Below are 18941 nucleotides of genomic sequence, written 5' to 3' on the forward strand. Positions count from 1 at the left end.
ATAACCAAAACTTACTAATATTGGTATTTATGATTTCCATGAATACACCTGATTGACACTGTTTTTATCTTTGAACTTTACCTATCAGATTCTTCGAACGAGGACATATGAAATCACATAGACACATACACACCTCAGATAGGAGACAGGATCAGAGATGGTTTTAGGGAGGGGATTACATCTCCAGACTTACTGGTGCCAGTAGTTAATGGGTTCACTCAAGGCAGATTGAGACGTCTTCATTACCACGCTTGTGAAAACTGAAGGGGTGGAGATCAGGACAGGGGAGGATGTCTCCTTTGATCCTGGGCAAAGTGAATTGTAAATGAGCTGGGATTACCCCTATAAATACTTGAGCTCTATACAGGAGGTGTTGACCAGTGAACCCGAAGACACGCTTATCAGCACACAAGCTGAGTCTCAATCAGAGGACCTCATTCTGTTCACAAGACTCTGGGAACTCACCGTAAAGAAGAAGAACTGCTGATTTGCCTTGGTTTTGCTGGATATTTCTCATTCATTCCTGGATTTGGACATCTGAGATGAAGGGTCTTTTTTCCATTGAGTGGCTGTCCAAAAGCAGCCAGGCCACATGTAGCCCCGTAACTACAACTTATCTTTCAAACTCTTGGGTCTCCTTTGGCCAGGAGGGGCCCAGCACATCTGGCACGGCTTCTGAGAGTCTCCCTGGCTTCTACAGCAGATGGAGACCCGAAAGCATGGAAAATCAGGAGAAACATATGGAGCCAGTGCAGCCAGGAAACAGTTCTTTGAGTACATCTATGCAAGAGACAAACAACAGCAATATTGTCCAGCAACACGCTCATGGTAAAAAAAACTATTCTATTAGTTTCACTTTTGACTCTGCTCTAAATTTGTATGAGGGAAAATTAAATGCTATTAAAATATTATATAATGGTAAAAATATAAATAGTATATGTAAATAATAGTTACATTGCTTCATACTACTTTTTGTGTTAAGACAAGAATAGCAATAAGTACTATTACAAAACTATCATATTAAAAAACTATTAATGAATTTGATTTATTTAAAATGTAGAGAAATATTAGGCTATTTCATTTTAGGTTGTAAAAATGCTTAAAGAATGATACAGTGAATTTACAATTTGCATGCAATCTATAATAGCTTAAATTATTCCAACAATATCTAAAGTTTTTTCCCCTAATGATTTCTCTAATGTTCTTTTTAAAATTGAGTGCATATAAAACATTCAAGAATGCGAATTTATAGACTGCAAATTTGCTCTTCCATTTTTGCCACTTTTTTGTTACTTAACCCTATATTTACATTCATATGTGTCTTTTCACTTATAGCATCAGAGCCAGGTTTCAGTAGCAGTGCAGAGGAGGAGGAGACATCAGGGTATGAGAGTGAAGAGTGCCGTTCTCTCTCACCTGGGGCCCCAAAGGACACAGCTCAATCGGTATCGCCCTCTACTGGCCGCAGGCCCCGAACGGCTTTCACCGCCGAGCAGATCAGCAGTCTGGAGAAAGCCTTCAAAAGAAACGCTTATCTCGGAGCCCAAGACAAAGCAGAGCTCTGCAAAAGACTAAATCTGTCAGATAAACAGGTATGTTGTCTTTTCTCATACAAAATATTTACCATTACTACAGTATAAGTGTCCTGTATACAATGTAAGTCATATCTAAGGAGAGGTACTACAGATTGTACTTGACAGATTGACTTTCTGCAACATTTTGAAGTCAACTCCCTCAGTTGACTGAACATCCTAAATTATAGCTATAAAAATGTGTAAGCATTAAAATCTAAGTGATTTTATATAACCTTCACCAAGTAAACAAAATATTGGTAAGCATCTTTTAAAGAATAATTATTTACTCAGCCTCATGCCATCCCAAATGTGTATGACTTACATTCTTCTGCAGAACACAAAGATTTTTAGGTTTATATCTCAGCTCTGTTGGTCCATACAATGCAAGTGAATGGTAAACAAAACTTTGAAGCTCCAAAAAGCACATAAAGGTAGCATAAAAGTAACCCAAAAGACTCCAGTGGTTTAATACATGCCTAGAGACGTTAACGACAAGATTTACAGTGAAACAGGCATTACATTTTGGTCTGTTCTCCCACAAAGGTGATTAGATTGCTTCTAAAGACATGGATTAAACCACTGGAGTTATTTGGTATGCTGCATTTATGCGTTTTATTGAAGTTTTGGTCACCATTCACTTGCATTCATTTGAGTTCTGCAGAAGAAATAAAGTCATACACATTTGGGATTCCATGAGTGTGAGTAAATGATGAGAGCATTTTCCTTTTGGGTGCACTATCCCTTTAACGGAAATTTTATGGAAGTACATTATACCAAAAATTCTTTAAATGCAAATTTAACAAGATGATGGCTGATCTAACAAAACGATATATATATATATATATATATATATATATATATATATATATATATATATATATATTTAAACTCTTACTAGAACTAATGGACAAAGAAAAGGTGTGCTAACCTTCGCCATGTTTCTCTCCACTAGATTAGAAACTGGTTCCAGAACCGTCGAATGAAGCTGAAAAGAACCGTTCAGGACAACTTGGCTCACGCGTGTCAGGCAAAGGTCGCGTCCCATTTGATGCACTATTCTGACCTGCACAGTTACCGACCCGCTCCGTATCCCAGCTACTACTCAGGAGTACAGGAGAGCCCGGCAACTTACGCCCAGTGTCCCACAGGCTTCCACTACAATCCGGCCGCAGTGGGAAGCATCCCGACCCTGCCCGTGGAGGCCTTGTACCCGTACAGCACCCTACAGAGCTTGCCAGTGCACCCTAGTAACACCTCCATGATGGCACCGTACCAGCCTTACCACTCTCAGTTCTACAACACACAGTGAGAAGAGAGAACGCCAACAAAACTTTAATTTCAGACCATTGTTGCTTATTTGGCATCGTTTACATGTGTGAATACAGGGGGCAGGGATGGATTACTGACCGGGCCAATGGGGCCAGGGGCCTTTGCAAGGGGGTAAAGTGCAATCGAATGTGATTTTTGAGTTTGGTGATGCTGTTTATGTTGTTTGACAAATTATTTAAATATGTTTGTAAAACTTGAAAAGTTCTATTTCATTCATGTTTATGTGTACAAGTGGACCCTATAAATAAACCTTTTTCTATTTGAGTGCACTGTGTAAAGTACTTCATTACTTTAAGTATTGTTTTTGGGACCTTGCTTAAATTGAATACTCCTTACCTTTTTTATTTTTAAAGGAAAAAAGCACACATTTTACTCATTACAATTTAATTTAGTTACATTTTACAGGTCACCAGGACATAATATCCTTTTATGCATTTCGTAGACGCTTTAATCCAAACCGACCTGCAATGCATTCAGTGTACACATTTCATCAGTTTGGGTGTTCCCTGTGAATCAAACCATCATTTTGGCATTGCAAACATGATCTACCAGTTGAGCTACAAGAACAAGTCAAACTAAACATGCTCTTGCATTTCTTCCCCAGGTTAATTTGAACTGAATGCTGAAATATTTTTATGGCTTGATACTTTGGCTTTAAATTGCCTAAAGTAGAATTTCCCTGTATTTAAACACCCATTTATATATAGTGGTTATGTAGCATGTTTGCACATACTGTACATCATTAATGTTGCTTTATGGTTCTTTATACCTGATCCAAGAAACATTTCTAATTAGCCAGCAATTTAAAGGTAGGGATTTTTAACTCTTTAAATAAATAAATAACTACACCAAAGTCTGCCATAGCAAACAAGCAAATTGCATGATGTAAAAAGATGAACGGTGTAGAAACATTAGTGTATTGGTAAACAACTGCAAAATGCTAGTCATGTTTCAACGTGAGTGAAAAATGTAACCTTGAGTGTTTCAATAAATAACTCACAGCAATCAGCACACTTAAAGGGACAGTTCACCCACAAATAAAATAAAACCTCTCTAATTACTTTACCTTTTATTCTCTCATTATTTACTCAGCCTCATGACATCCAAGATGTGAATGACTTTCTTCTACAGAACACATAGATTTTAGAAGAATATTCAAGCTCTGTAGATCAATACAATGCAAGTGAATGGTGGCCAGATCTTTGAAGGTCCAAAAAGCATATAAAGGCAGCATTAAAGTTATTCATAAGACTCCAGTGGCTTAATCCATGTCTTCAGATGCTATATGATAGGTGTGGGTGAGAAACAGATCAATATTTAAATCTTTTTTTTACTATAAATCTCCACTTTCACTTTCTTTTTTTGTTTTTGGCAATTTCACATTCTTCATACATACTGCCATCTGCTGGGCAGGGAGAAGAATTTACAGGGGGCGTAAATATTTATCTGTTTCTCACCCCGCACCTATAATATCACAAGATATGGATTTTAATCACTGGCATATGGGCTGTTTTTATGCTGCCTTTGTGCTTTTTGGAGCTTCAAAGTTCTGACCATTAATAAGATGATTAAATGATGAGATCATTTTTTATTTTATTAATCTTTTATAGTCTATGGAAAAAAAGTGCTCATCAAATAAAATAAAATCACAGGAAAGGTATAAAATGTAGAAAAATGGTCTTTTAATGTACAAAACAGATTTTCAAAAGCCAAACCTATTTCGTAAACCATCACAAAAAAAAAGACACGATTTGTTTTCTTACCCCAGACCACTTATTGCCCTCCCACCATGAAAACAGTATGTTAAACTCTAACCCTTGTTAAGTCAAACTACACTTAAAAACATAACCAAACAATAATGGAATGTAACAAAACAAATGCTTTCCCCATGATGATTGATTTTACAATAAAGACAACAGTCCAGACGCATCTTATACGGTTTTCTGCTGGCCCTTCTTTCCGATCAGAGATTTGTGGATGTGTGGAATCACACCTGTAGGAAAAGAAAGCATTAGAAACACAAGCAGAACTCCAAAGCAGTCATTTTTTTATATTGTATAGAATGATTTTCATATTTCTACTACTGCAATAACATATCATTCAAGTCACAGCAAAGACCATCAAATCAATGTAAATATTTTACAATTAAAATAATGATTGTAAAAGCCCTTCCGAATTTTTAACTTATTAAAATTGGAAAATTCGACAGACAAATTACTTGCATGCCGGAAATAAAACATTTTTTTTTTTAATTAAGCATAAAACATGAAGATCCCTATGATCCAACAGTAATCTAATGTTGCCAATCATTGCAGCGTCATGTAAAATAAACGAATACTTCTACAGCTTAAAAACTACATTGGAAAATCCAGGTTTTGTACACAAAACTCACCTCCGCCAGCAATGGTGGCTTTGATGAGCGAGTCCAACTCCTCATCCCCACGGATGGCCAACTGTAAATGTCTTGGAGTGATACGTTTCACCTTCAAGTCCTTAGAGGCATTACCAGCCAACTCCAACACCTGTAATTTTGACAAGCATTGCAATTTCACGAGTCGAGCACAACTACTACCAACTGAAATTACTTTTCCAAGTCTGTAAATCAGAATTTAAAAATGTCCTGATATTTCCAGGTTTACCATGACCAAACATTACCTCAGCAGTCAAATACTCCAAGATAGCCGCGCTGTACACCGCTGCTGTAGCACCAACACGCCCATGGCTAGTGGTTCGAGTCTTCAGGTGCCTGTGGATACGGCCTACAGGGAACTGCAGAACAAGCCTCAGATAAAGACAACACTCATTTAGATATAATATAAATCTATATTTTCTTAGGAAAATATTGTTACCTGTAGACCAGCTCTTTGAGATCTGGAGATTGCTTTTGCCTTGGCTTTGCCACTGTCCTTTCCAGCTTTTCCTCCTGCCTAGCGAAGCACAAAAACAATGTGATATATATATTATATTTATATTTTTTGATGATGGGGATTTGTTTTTACCTGTTTGGTAGTCTTTCTGGTTTGCATTGGTCTTCATGTGGATTCAATAGGTTTTTGTGTATTTTTTTTATAGGCTATATTATTTAAAAATAATAACAAAAAATCACACAAAACCTCACTAAATCCACATGGAGACCAATGCAAACCAGAAAGACTACCAAGCAGGGCATAAAAAAAACCCTACCACCAAAATCATCCTGGGTCATAATGTGTATCTAGAGTACTTATAGACTTGGTAACCAAACACAAAGTCTTACATTTAGTTTAAAGCGAGGAAACTTCGTCTCGTGTGTTACTTATTACATTTACGTATGCATTTTCAAAGATCTTTAACTCTTTTTGGAAAATAAAGCTGCACTAAATGTACTTTATTCCCATGGTCGGCGCTCTTTCACCAAAACACAAACACCGCACGCTTATTAAAGCCACTACATGCATCGAACAAAAACAGTGCACCATTACAGTTTATACCTGACATCACGATCCAAATAAGGGATTTTTGAAAATTAAGAAATTACAAAACTTAATTTACCATGTCGCCGGATGAGCTTCGTGTCTGTTTGCTCGAAACGGAGGGAAACACAAAGATGCCCACTTCAGTGATGGCGCGGCACGGATCGGCGTAAAAGCCAATCAACGGGCTCCGTCTTAATTTGAATTGTCGCCTCCAACCAATCACAGGGCTTTTTAAATGTGTGTGGTTTTAGTTCTTTCTTTTTTTTTGTTGGACCACCAGCGCACTAGACTTGTGCGCATGCGTGCAGCAAATACAGCAGAGCGGATTAAATAAATTAAAGGGTTTATCGTGTTTTTAAGTGCGGGTTTTAATTACAATAATATTTGAATTTAGAGCATATTTAGAAACAAAAGTCTAATAGCGTGTTTGATAGAAGCTGTGTATTGCATTTGACTGTTAAATCTGCGGTGACAGTTAAATTGTGTCATTGAACATGGGGTCATTGAGGTCGATATTAAATATCATTATACTTTGTTTATTGACTTGTCGTTGTCATATAATTGGGTATAATTGGTGGTTTAGTAATTAATAAAAATATATTAAATATCATTATTTAAGTAAGTGTAAGTAAGTAATAAAGTAATTTATTTATTTATTTGTTGCACATTTTCCCCGTTTTGTTCAGCATCCGTCCTCAATTCAGCGTTTACGTCATGTCATAAGTAGCCAGAAACCAAGGGTGCAAAAATGGCTGGTCCTGGGTCAGTTCTGTAAAGGCAACACAGAAATATGTATGTGTGTTTATGTACATGTGTTCTCTGTAAAGCACTACCTAATCATTATTATAATTTTTTTTTTAATTTGGGTTTCAACCATTTTTCTTAGATTTTTTTCAAATAGGGTGACATTTAAAAAAAAATATGCTAGAAAGAGGAACAGTATTGCCTTGATATTATTTTATTATTGTCAGTTATATTTGATTTCCTGTAGATAAACTTCTGAAAAAAAAAAAAAAAATGTAAGTGAATTTTCGAAGTACAGTAGGATTTTCCTGTGAGGATAAAACAATATCAGTTTTATTTATTTATTTATTTTTAAAGTCATATGTTTCTTATGCTCCAAACTTTATAATAACATAGAAAAATGCATTCCAAAACGTTTTCTATGTCTAAAGAGATTATTATATACTGCATAAAAAAATTTGTTTTTGTATTATTATATTAATTAGAACCTATCAGTTCTCATTCAAGGCTTCCAAACTCTACAATGACATGGAAATAAATTACAAACACTTTGACCTGGGTCCAAAGAGGTTATTATATGCTACACAAAATAATTCAGTTTTTTAAAATTATTATTAATATATTTATTATTTCTCCTTCAAAGCTTCCAAACTCCATAAAATACATCTAAATAATGCTTTTTTTTTTTTTTTTTTTTTTTATTCCAAGGAGGTTATTATATGCTATATAAAAATAACTGTGTTTTAAATAATTATTTTTATTATTATTGTTTAATATATTTATTAGTAGGCCTACCTATTATTTCTCCTTCAAAGCTTCCAAACTCTCTAATGACACGGACAAAATAAATTAAAACCACTTTTATATGGTTCAAAAGAGGTTTTTATATGCTACATAAAATAATAATGTTTATTTATTAGTGATATTTCTCCTTCAAAGCTTCCAAAATATAAAAAGAAATAAAAAAAAAAGTATTTCACTCATGTTGAGTCCAAGCTATAAATTAAAAGCTATATAAAAGTATTACTTGTGTTTTAAATTATTATTGTTCTTATTATTGTTGTTGATTCTTTAGGGGAGCCTCAGCAGGACAGGAAATGCATGCAGAGGAGGAGGAAATGTCTCTAACCAATGGCGTCTGACAGCACCACCCTTGTGCTCCGAATGACAAGCACTTAAACCTATGAGTGACCCCCCGCATGCGCAGTGCCTGCAATTGGCAGATTTGATCTCAATGCTGTGGTGTTGAGAGCCGAGTGTGTGGTCAGGGTCAGAGAGGAGCGTTACTCTGTGGGAGAATTTGGCTGGAGGTGGTGAAGATGGCGGATGGAGACAGTGGGAGCGAGCGCGGAGGTAGTAGCGGTGGCGGCGGTGGTGGTGGCGGCGGAGGCGGCGGCCAGCACTTCCAGCGGGAGCAGGAGACCCAGGAGTTGGCGTCCAAGCGTCTGGACATTCAGAACAAGCGCTTCTACCTGGACGTCAAGCAGAACGCGAAGGGCCGCTTCATTAAGATAGCGGAGGTGGGAGCCGGGGGCTCCAAAAGCCGCCTGACTCTCTCCATGTCTGTTGCGGCGGAGTTCCGCGACTACCTCGGAGATTTCATCGAGCACTACGCCCAGCTGGGGCCCAGCAGCCCGGAGCAGATCGCACAGTCCTCCGGTGGCGACGATGGCGGCCCGCGGCGGGCGCTCAAGAGCGAGTTCTTGGTTCGCGAGAACCGCAAATACTACCTCGACCTCAAGGAGAACCAGCGCGGGAGGTTCCTGCGGATCCGGCAGACCGTTAATCGAGGGCCCGGCTTTGGAGTCGGCGGCGGCCCCGGGGGTGCCGTGCAGGCCGGCCAGACTATCGCGCTCCCGGCTCAGGGCCTGATCGAGTTCCGCGACGCCCTGGCCAAACTCATCGACGACTACGGCGGCGAGGACGACGAGCTGAGCGGGGGGCCCGGCGCCCCGGGGGGATACGGAGAGCTGCCCGAGGGCACCTCCATCATCGTGGACTCCAAGAGGTTCTTTTTCGACGTCGGCTCCAACAAGTACGGGGTGTTCCTGCGGGTCAGCGAGGTCAAACCCAGCTACAGGAACTCCATCACCATTCCCTTCAAAGCCTGGGGTAAGTTTGGTGGAGCGTTCTGTCGCTATGCCGAGGAGATGAAGGAGATCCAGGAGAGACACCGGGATAAGGTGTACGAGAGGAGAGAGGAGTCGGAAGGGGAAGATGTGGACGATGACTGACATTAAGGTCACCTGAAGAGTTCAATAGGTGTATGAGAAACGATAAGTGCATGAATTGAACTCAAATAGCCTAATAAGAAATTGTGGCATACTATTAATTTGACAGAAAAATAGATATGTGGAATTTAAATGTGGTGAGGGGAGGGGGTGAGGTTCATATAGAAGAAGCAATGGGCGAAGGATGTCTCATTTGGAGGGCTGTCATCAGGGGTCTCCTTGTCCTCATGAGGCCCTCTATGATATGATATAATCTACTCATTGGAGTGATCCCACATAAACAAAATTTTATTTTAGCGACAGCCCTTCTCATGAGCTTTGACTCACTCCTGATGCTTCCCTGTCCTTTTAAACCAGCAAGTTTAATTGTCTTGCTTAACAATTAAACCTTTAATATATCCAACACTAAGACTTGCTGAATCTGAAATGTTGTCAATAAAACCAGGCTACATGGGTGCATACTGTCTAACAGATTAGAGGAAAGAAATGTTGTATAAATATTCAGTGTCACTGTCTTTATGGTGCGTTTCTAACCAAGGCAGACACAACTGTTATCAAAAATGTGCATCAGAATAACTTTGCATTTCCTGATTATTTTATTTCAGTTTTTTATCTGACCAATGTTCCCAAGGGTCTCCTAAGTTATTCATTTCATTTGGTAAGCCATGTATCCAGCAAAATGAGTTTTATGGTTTGGTGATTAGACAATAACATGTTTTCAATTCAGATTTGGATGGAAAGTATCTTAAAAGAGAGAGTTCAACCAAAAATGAAAACTCTCGCCCTTGTGTTGTTCCACACCAGGATAAATTTTTACTGGGGGGGGGGTGTGTCCAAGTGGCGATTTACTGTAATGGCATCCTTTTTCCAATCCATGCAATGAAAGTGGATGGTGACTGAAGCCAACATTCTGTCTCTTTTTGTATTCCACAGAACAAAATCATACGACTAAGGGTGAGTAAACGATTTTTGGTTGAACAATCCCTTTAAACATGGAAGTTTTGACCCCTAATTTGTGTTCAGAGGGTCTCAGAGACTTTAAATCGGAGGTCAGAATCTGTCATGCAGTGATTTCATTTGACCGGAAGTTTATACTCTTCCACTGTTGTGAATTGACATTATGGCTACAGCCTGCTGGGGACTTATGGGATATTTAGGGATAGGGGTCAACATACAAAGAGCTTTGTTGTTGTCTTGACTTGGGTCCAAATCTGAATGACTGTGTTGGACTTAAAGTCCCCTCTGAATATTTAAAAGCAGATTGCTTAATAGAAGTATAGCATGATAACACTCCCATCATATAAAGGACAAAGCTACATGAGTGAGTGTATTTTCACCCCTCTCCCTTTTTGTGTTGTTCTTGTCTTTGTATTAAATGGATGATCATTCTTAACGAGAGAATACATAAACCAGCATATTTTTTGGGTATACAAAGTACAAATTATATATATATATATATATAAACTAAAGAATTATTAAGGTTCAAGAAGCTTATTTTGTAAAAAAGAAGAAAAAAAAGAAAAGATAAATAAGCTGGGATTGAAAGATTGTCCAGTGTATTTGTTTTGTGAACGAGTATAGTGTCATGATTAAAGAACGTCAATAACAATACATCTATGACTGCGTATTTCAGATTAGCTGAATGAAATGTCAACCCCCCCCAAGCTTCTCCCATAATCCTCTTGAGTTTGTGCACACATCATTGTGTTTATTTGCTATAGAATAGGCCTAGATATCAAAAGTCTTCAGTGGTCTTGTAGTAAGCCCATTTCTGTGCATGCTTGTCCTGCATTTGCCTTTTAATTTAATGATTTTCTTGCATAGTATCCGCAACTATATTAATGCAAAACTTATTTTTAATTCATTAGAAAATAAAGAATATACTGGGCGAGTGTCTCACCAAAAATATGTTGAAATAACCAAGTAGACCAGGAGGGTTATGATGGAGAAAGACATTGAAAACATTTAATGTGTGCACTTTAGCAACAACAGAAATGAGCAAACTGCAGTTTACTTGGAGTGATGTTCATGCAATGACATGCTTGATGTCCACTGCAAAAATCTGAACAACCGTTTTCTTCAAGCCTGCTTTGACCATCCATACTGTTTCGTGTTAAATAGCAACTGTTTGAGTCGTGCACACTGCTGTGATGCATCAAGTTCCTTCCCAAACGATTAAAGTCAAATTGCATTGCACCAAGTATGTAGTAAGTCAGATTGATTTCTTCTTAATCGTCCATTTCAAAATGTTCCTTTTTGGATGAACGGTCTCTTTTACATGGCGAGTTTTCACACATACACTTTCTATAACCTGCATAATTGTTAGCGGATGCCAGTATGCCTGATTCATCCAGCTTAATTTTCTGTACATCTACAATTGCGGCAGCTGTTCCTTCGCAAGCTGACTTAGCAGGCTGGCTATTTTAATGTGAGAAGCATGAAGAGGGTATGCATTCCTGTCCTGGTGGTCGTGGTTTCAGCTGTGGCATTAGCTCTGAAGTGCAAGGAGGTACAAGGGCCTGATTGTTGAGCTATCCACTCGCTCCTGCAAATGTTATTACATCAGCAGACCACATTTACTGCATGTGACGGGCTGCTGCAGCCATGCACTGGGGAAAACCCCAAAAACATGTCGTTCAAAGTTGCGTGGCATGCAGTGTTTTAGGTGATCCAATGAACTTTGGCTCAAGTTGTTTGGATTTGGAAGTTTTTGGTATTTAATTGTTGGCTCTGTTATGGTTATGTTTGTGGACCAACTTTTAAAAAACAGGGCCCAATTTGGCAGCTGAGCCTGAACGGCAACTGAAAGCGTGACACAGCAGCTGTTGGCAGGAAATTCTTGCATCCCATGCCCTCCCTTCCTCCTCAGCTGCTGTTTCGGATTGCTCTGCTAAACGGGAGGCACCATTTAGGTGTTATGGGGTTGAGATAGGTTTACATCACTACTGCTTTTTTGCAAACTTGCTCTAGGAAGGAGAGCCATGTTGTTTTTGTGGCTCTATAGCACTTTGTGGTTATAGTGGCGTGTCTAAATCGACAATAGCACTATTTATAGATCATAATATGAATTTAAATCTGATTGTATGACCCATTAATGCTATTTGCTAAATACAGAGAGTTCTTAATGACCCCGACATATATATATATATATATTGAATGTGACATGCTGAGGAACCAAGATCGTTGACTAATTTTACTTCTATGATTTCAATACAGTTTGCAAATCGATGACAATAAGCCATTTTGAGTCTTTTTCTTCACTTTGAGGTGTTAAGAATTGTTCAGGTTGCAGTCCAAAACCCCAGATTAGAATTCGCCATGGGTGCCCTCTATGGGTCTTTATTAGACATATATTTTTGAGGCATCAATATATTAACATTAGCTGACATTTAAATTAGAAGGTTGATTTGCGTGCTTTCCAATTCACTCTGTTGGGCTTCTGTTTAATGTCTGGCATAATAGCGTTGAGAGACCAGATGGGAGTGATATAACATTTACTGAAGCAGGTCGTAAGGCACAGGTATCGCAACATAGGACATTAATTTTAAAGCTCCTTGCACAGGACACAGACACACAAAAGATTTTTAAACTTCAAAGTGACGTTGATGAGTTTGCAGGTTAGTGTATGAATCTGGAGTAACTGGGCAAACTAAACGATTAGAAATTATTGTGCAATTTCTCTGTAGGTAGATTTGAATAGGTTTCAAAAGGTATCAAACCACAAAAAGATATATTTGTAACTGAAAATACATTGTGTAGAATATATGAAAGATGCATATACACAATATATCATCCACTGATGGCTAGAGTAAATAATCAGTGTCCTTTAATGATTTGGGTTGAATTTAATGGAAAAATATGCGAGTTGAGCTCTGTCCTGCAGATTTTTGAGCAGCCTCCATAGACCGCAAGCAGTGGTGAGTTTGTACCTTCAAAGAAAATAGTTTTGAATTTTCAAATGAGCCATTTGTCGCCCCCCTTTTAATTTACCCTGCCACTCACACTTTACCAAAGGTGTGTTGAAAATAGGTTTGAAAAGACAAAAACTATTGTGCTATGGGTAGCCCTATTTATATACAAAGAAATCCCTATATATATATATATATATACAATAATCATCTGGAAAACCATCAATTATTGATGCATGAAAAAGGCATTGATTCCAGCCTCGTTTCTATAATGACATTTTTGGATTTATAAGTAAAATAAGGTCTGTGATAACATTACTTGACAATATGTGGACGTTTTGTTTTACAAAATTATACCTTCATACCTCAAATGTGAATTTTGAACCCTACATGGGTTCAAAATTCACATTGGAGTTATGAAATTGTGTCATTTATGTTGTAGACATGTAATGTCCATGTATTGTCAAGTAATGGTTACGACAGACTTTATTAAGTCGAAAACTTCAATTGTAAAAAAAAACACTGGAAAATCCAGAGGGATCCCATAGCGAATTAGCCTTCCGGTTTCACCTACAAATTGACGTCATTGCTTAACAGATTTTTGCCTTAAGGCAAACACTCTAGGAGATGGTACAATATTTAACCACTTTTTGATGACCTGTCCATTTGAAATGCAATTGGGCACAAATCGTAAAGCAAGACTGATCATAAAACTAGAAATGGACTTTCTTTCGACTAAACTTGGCTGTGTTTATTTCAGATGTATTATGTGATATATATGTTCTGTAAAGCTTTGTAATTTGTTACCAACTTCTTGCTAAGAAATCAGGGGCAGGAAGCAATACTCATTTAAAGGGATGGGATTATGATTTCATTTCCTGTCAGGATCTTCCCCGACACAATTGGCCGATTAGTCTTCCTGTTTCCTGAGGTTAGGATATTTGCAAAAGTTCTGTGGGGTGTCTCCATGTGTTTTCAAATGAACAATACCTCTGTATGAAATGAATTTTCTAGAATGTTATGTTATTCCAGGTAATTCATCCGAGCTCTTAACAGCATCCATGCGTCAACCGCTGTCTTTTTGGAACACCGTTTTCCCGATCATATGCACAAGCTTTGCAATTCAACAATCTTTTTCAAGATGGAAGCAATTATTCCAATAGTTTTCAGCAGAGAGTTTAACGTTGAAATGACTTTGTCTGGTTTCAACTCAGGTTCTTGGCATTTTCAGTATGTATGTATGTATGTATACACATACACACATATTTGTGTGATTTATGTTGAAGATCTGTTACATAATATTGAAGTTACAGAAAGAGTTCATAGGCTATTGCAGGACACTGTCAAGAGCTCAGGTCTCAGATACTCTATAAGTATCTCCGCCCATCAAGCCCCACGCCAGACTGCCTCCATCAGTATGGGCAGTCTTCCATTTTTCCCATGGCTACACCATTTGTTAGTTTGTTTGTTTTTTGGAGATTTACAAGTCTATATTTAGAAAATGCTATGTATGTTTGTAACAGAATAAAGAAATTATTAATGATGGAAAGCATTTGCCTTCTGGCCTGGTGTCTTTCTTTTAATTTTTGTACGTTGCTCGTGTTCTCCAGTATTATAGTCAACTAAGAAACAAAAAATATTTCTTTTTTTGTTCATCTCCTTTCTTGCAGCGAACATATTTTATACTTGTACAAGAATATTTTGTGTTGTATTTGTTACAGCGTTTTAAAACCACTTTCGGCTCAATGTTGCTCACTAGTTGTTGTTAGTCGTCATTCTAATTTATTGTGAAAAGCGCTACTGTATATAAATCGATTGAATTGAAATAGTTTCTCTTCAAATGTATGCATCTATGATTACTCTAATAATTGGAAAAAATACATTTTCAACTTAATACAAAGTAAAAATATACAATGACCAATTACTTCATTTTGCATTTGGAAAAATACTTCATTTAGCAACATATTGAGTTTATAATCTCACATTTACTATGTTTCTCAGACAGTATAATTAGTCTTTCATACATGAAAATAGTGTATGTAGCTACCTTTTATATTTCAGAAAGGGGGTCTGTGGCAGGGCGGAGGGCGGGACCGGGTGTGTATGATCACGACCCAGCCCCGCCCTCCACCCTGCCACAGGGTCCTTCGCAAGGGGACTTTATTTGCCGGTCCTTGTCAACAAAATGTTGGAAAACCCCTTGTTAAAGGAATATTCCAGGTTCAATATAGGTTAAGCTCAAGCGACCAGTATTTGTGGCATAATGTTGATTTCTACAAAAACTCCCGACTTTGAAAAGCACAAAAAATAAAAAAGCTAGGCTACTGTGAGGCACTTACAATGGAAGTGAATGGGGGCCAATCTGTAAATGATAAAATACTCAGTATTTCAGATGTATAGCCACATGGCGTAAACAATATGTGTGTTGACATGCTTTTAGTGTGATAAAATAATTTACTAACCTTTTTTGTGTAAAGTTATATCCAATTTTACAACTTTTTTTTTACCCTGGTGACGAAACATTGTGATCCCTAAAACCCTAAAATGACTAAAAATGACATTTTAAACAACTTTACAGCTCAAACAATTCATAAGTTTTAACAGATGAATTAATGTAAATGCTTTTATTAAAATATAATCTTCACACTTCTGCATTTTAACCCTCCAAAATTGGCCACATTCACTTCCACTGTCCATCATTTTTTCCTTGTTTTTTTGTTTTTTGAAGAAAATGAGGGACAAGTCGAAAATATATATTTTTTGTGGTAATCAACATTATGCCACAAATGCTGTCGAACTTGTATTGAACCCGGAATATTCCTTTTAGGCTTCTTCAATGCAGTAATTTTAATACTGGGTTACCATTGATGATATACGGCGAGATGCTCTTGAGGGTGAACTTGACCATCAGCCTCCAGGTCGCCATCCTATTGTAACTACAAAAGTGGTTGCTAGCAATTGTTTCCCCAACGTTTTTTCTAGTATGTCGTAAATATCATGGTTAATTTGGAAAAGTGTTGCATTATGGAAGTAAAAGGGGTTGCATATTCCATGTTGTTGCATGACTTGCATAAACAAGTCCATCAAAAATTTACTCGTGTGGTAAGATGTGTTACTGTTACGTAAACTTTGCAATACTAGAGTGCAACTTATGTGATATGTGTAATTTAAGTACATTGCAGCAGCTCTAGTGAAGCAGGTATCAGCCATTTCGTTAGCAACATTTTTGTTGATTGTCATTTGGTTGATGTGTCATTCTAACAGAAACCATTGAGATTGTTAAACATTCTTCATGGAGCTGAAGGTGGTTGCTAGGTGTTAATATGGTCTGTGTCCTGATTGACTCATCCAACCAAGGAATTAGACAGGGTGGCACTGTGTACAGGAGTGGCAAACGGGGACATAATGCCATGCTAAAGCATCGGCCAAATCAGGCCAGGATTGTTTCAAATGCAAAGAGTTCACTGTTGTGACCACATGAATGTTCAATTGGTTAAAAAGAGACAAAGTATTAAACGTGGAACAATTTAGACTCAAAAGAGCAACTGGCGAGTTCATGGTGGGTGGAGTTGTGTGACATCATAAAAGCAAAAATCCAACATGTTTGCATTGGATAAAACCATATGAAAATTCGGGTTGGCTTAGTTTCTCCCCTTCTCAGAAATGACCATTGCTTCAGAGAAAATGCAATTAAAATATAATTATAAATATCAAGGTCATGGGTTTGATTCCCAAAGAACCCCGAAGCTGAAAAAATGCGAAATGCTTGACGATGCACTTCATATTTGCTCATGTGTTTTGTGGGCGTGGAAGAAAACACTGTGTGTTTTGCGAAGTTATTTAGCCATGATTCTTTCGCCATCACAGTTGAAGGCATTCAAATCCCTGGAGAACTCAAACTGTGACACTCTTTTGGTGCACACGACGCTAGACTCTGTAAATGAAATGCTGCCTCTGGCATGAGCGAGGGAGAGTAACACAAAAAAAAGGAGAGTAAAGAGGAGGGGAGGGGAGTTACGTGATGGGGATTCTGCGTTCACAGGAAGAAACCCTGATCCCAGCGTGCTGCTGGGCTGGCAGTCTATATTTAGCTGGTGTTGCCATGTGCCCGGAATGTGAGGCATACATTCTGCAGCATGCGCATGTGAGCGGGCAAACAACTGGAGGGGGAAGGGTTGTTCACAAAAATTACATTGAAACATGATTTTAAGGGCTCTGTCATGGAAGGTGCCCAATTAGGTGTTTCAACCCTTTGATAAGTTGCATAATCAGTTAAATTAAATCAACACATTTTTATTTTTTGTATTTTTTGTTAATTTGTCTGGTTAAAAATAATTTAAGAAATTAAACAAATGTTGTATTTTATGTTTCAATCCATTCAAAATAAGTTGAATAATGAATTGCATGGATACACTCTTGTTAGATTTGTAAGAAATACAGGACTAACTATTTATTTTAAGTAAAGGGCTTTGTTGAGTAATGCATTGCATGAATTTACTCCTGTTAATTTCTTAAGAAATGTATCTTTTTTTGAAGTAAAAATGCAATATGACTCACAGAAGCAAAGAATTAGGCTACCCTAAAGAAATATTCTGTGTTCAATACAAGTTAACCTGAACCGACAGCATTTGTAGCATAATGTTGAATAGCACAAAATTGAAATAAACTCCTTTTATTTGGAAACAATTGTACAGTGAGGCACTTGCAATGGAAGTGAATGGGGCAAATCTGTAAACATTCAAATACTCACTGTTTCAAACGTATAGCAACAAGACATAAACAAAATGCATGTTAACATTATTTTAGTGTGATAACATCGCTTAGTAGCTTTTCAAGCCATATCCTATTTTACAACTTCGTTGCTATGACGATGTAATGCCGTTACCCTAAAGCGACCATAAAAATGGTGATTTAAACAACTTTACAGCTCAAATAATACATGAGAGAATTTTATGGAAGTGCTTTAATTAAATGATAAGCTTCACATTTCTGTATTCAATCCACCAAAATTGGCCGTATTCACTTCCAATGTAAGTGCCTCACTGTAACCTAGATTTTTGCTTTTTTAAAAGGAAGAATGAGGCGAAATAATTTGTGATTATCAACATTATGCCACAAATGCTGTCAAGTGAGCTTAACTTGTATTAAACCCAGAATATACCTTTAAGCATCTTTTATGACTGTGTGTGCATGGTTTAAGGTTTTGCAATTCAATCCTGCTGAGGGACATGTAATTGAGAGCATTAATGCTGTTTGTCCTCTACAAATCCCTGTAGTGCGGTTATAGGGACAAATGTTTGTACACTTTTGGGGTAATTCTTCAGAATTGGGATAAGCACCCTAGTTTGCACCAGATAGTCCAAGTCCCATGTTAAGAAACCTAGTCTTTAGAAAGTGTGATTAAAGGCAATCAAAAGTGTACAGCTATTTGTTACAGTTCCATCATCTAAGTATGTTACTGTTTTTTGTTGTTGGTTTTTTTTTTTTTGCCTTATTTGTGAATTTAGGTCTTTACAATTTGAAAGTCTATGAAACATTTAGTCTTAAAGGGATAGTTCACCCGAAAATGAAAATTCTCTCATCATCTACTTACCATTCTTCTGTTGACCACACATGAAGATTTTTAGAAGAATATCTCAGCTCTGTAGATCCCTATAATGCAAGTGAAGGGTGGCCAGAACTTTGAAGCTCCAAACTTCT

General features: G+C 37.6%; 3 protein-coding genes across 3 annotated transcripts; 2 read left to right on the forward strand and 1 right to left on the reverse strand.

Annotated features, from left to right (window-relative positions):
- The first annotated feature begins 325 nt into the window (after positions 1 to 325).
- Positions 326 to 3129, forward strand: LOC127636336 (homeobox protein vent1-like). Its single transcript, XM_052116790.1, has 4 exons — positions 326 to 466; positions 648 to 828; positions 1336 to 1592; positions 2527 to 3129. Exons 1-4 carry the CDS (start codon positions 326 to 328, stop codon positions 2881 to 2883), a joined length of 936 nt encoding a protein of 311 aa, XP_051972750.1. The 3' UTR covers positions 2884 to 3129.
- A 792-nt stretch (positions 3130 to 3921) lies between these two features.
- Positions 3922 to 6518, reverse strand: LOC127636585 (histone H2A.V-like). Its single transcript, XM_052117207.1, has 5 exons — positions 6435 to 6518; positions 5753 to 5830; positions 5559 to 5672; positions 5296 to 5425; positions 3922 to 4896 (listed from the first exon to the last, which is right to left on the reverse strand). Exons 1-5 carry the CDS (start codon positions 6435 to 6437, stop codon positions 4835 to 4837), a joined length of 387 nt encoding a protein of 128 aa, XP_051973167.1. The 5' UTR covers positions 6438 to 6518; the 3' UTR covers positions 3922 to 4834.
- A 1822-nt stretch (positions 6519 to 8340) lies between these two features.
- Positions 8341 to 14787, forward strand: LOC127636584 (transcriptional activator protein Pur-beta). The gene has a single exon (XM_052117206.1). It carries the CDS (start codon positions 8422 to 8424, stop codon positions 9334 to 9336), a length of 915 nt encoding a protein of 304 aa, XP_051973166.1. The 5' UTR covers positions 8341 to 8421; the 3' UTR covers positions 9337 to 14787.
- The last annotated feature ends 4154 nt before the right edge of the window (positions 14788 to 18941 follow it).

This window comes from Xyrauchen texanus, chromosome 44 (genome assembly GCF_025860055.1).
Source record: "Xyrauchen texanus isolate HMW12.3.18 chromosome 44, RBS_HiC_50CHRs, whole genome shotgun sequence".
In the NCBI taxonomy this organism is placed as follows: domain Eukaryota; kingdom Metazoa; phylum Chordata; class Actinopteri; order Cypriniformes; family Catostomidae; genus Xyrauchen; species Xyrauchen texanus.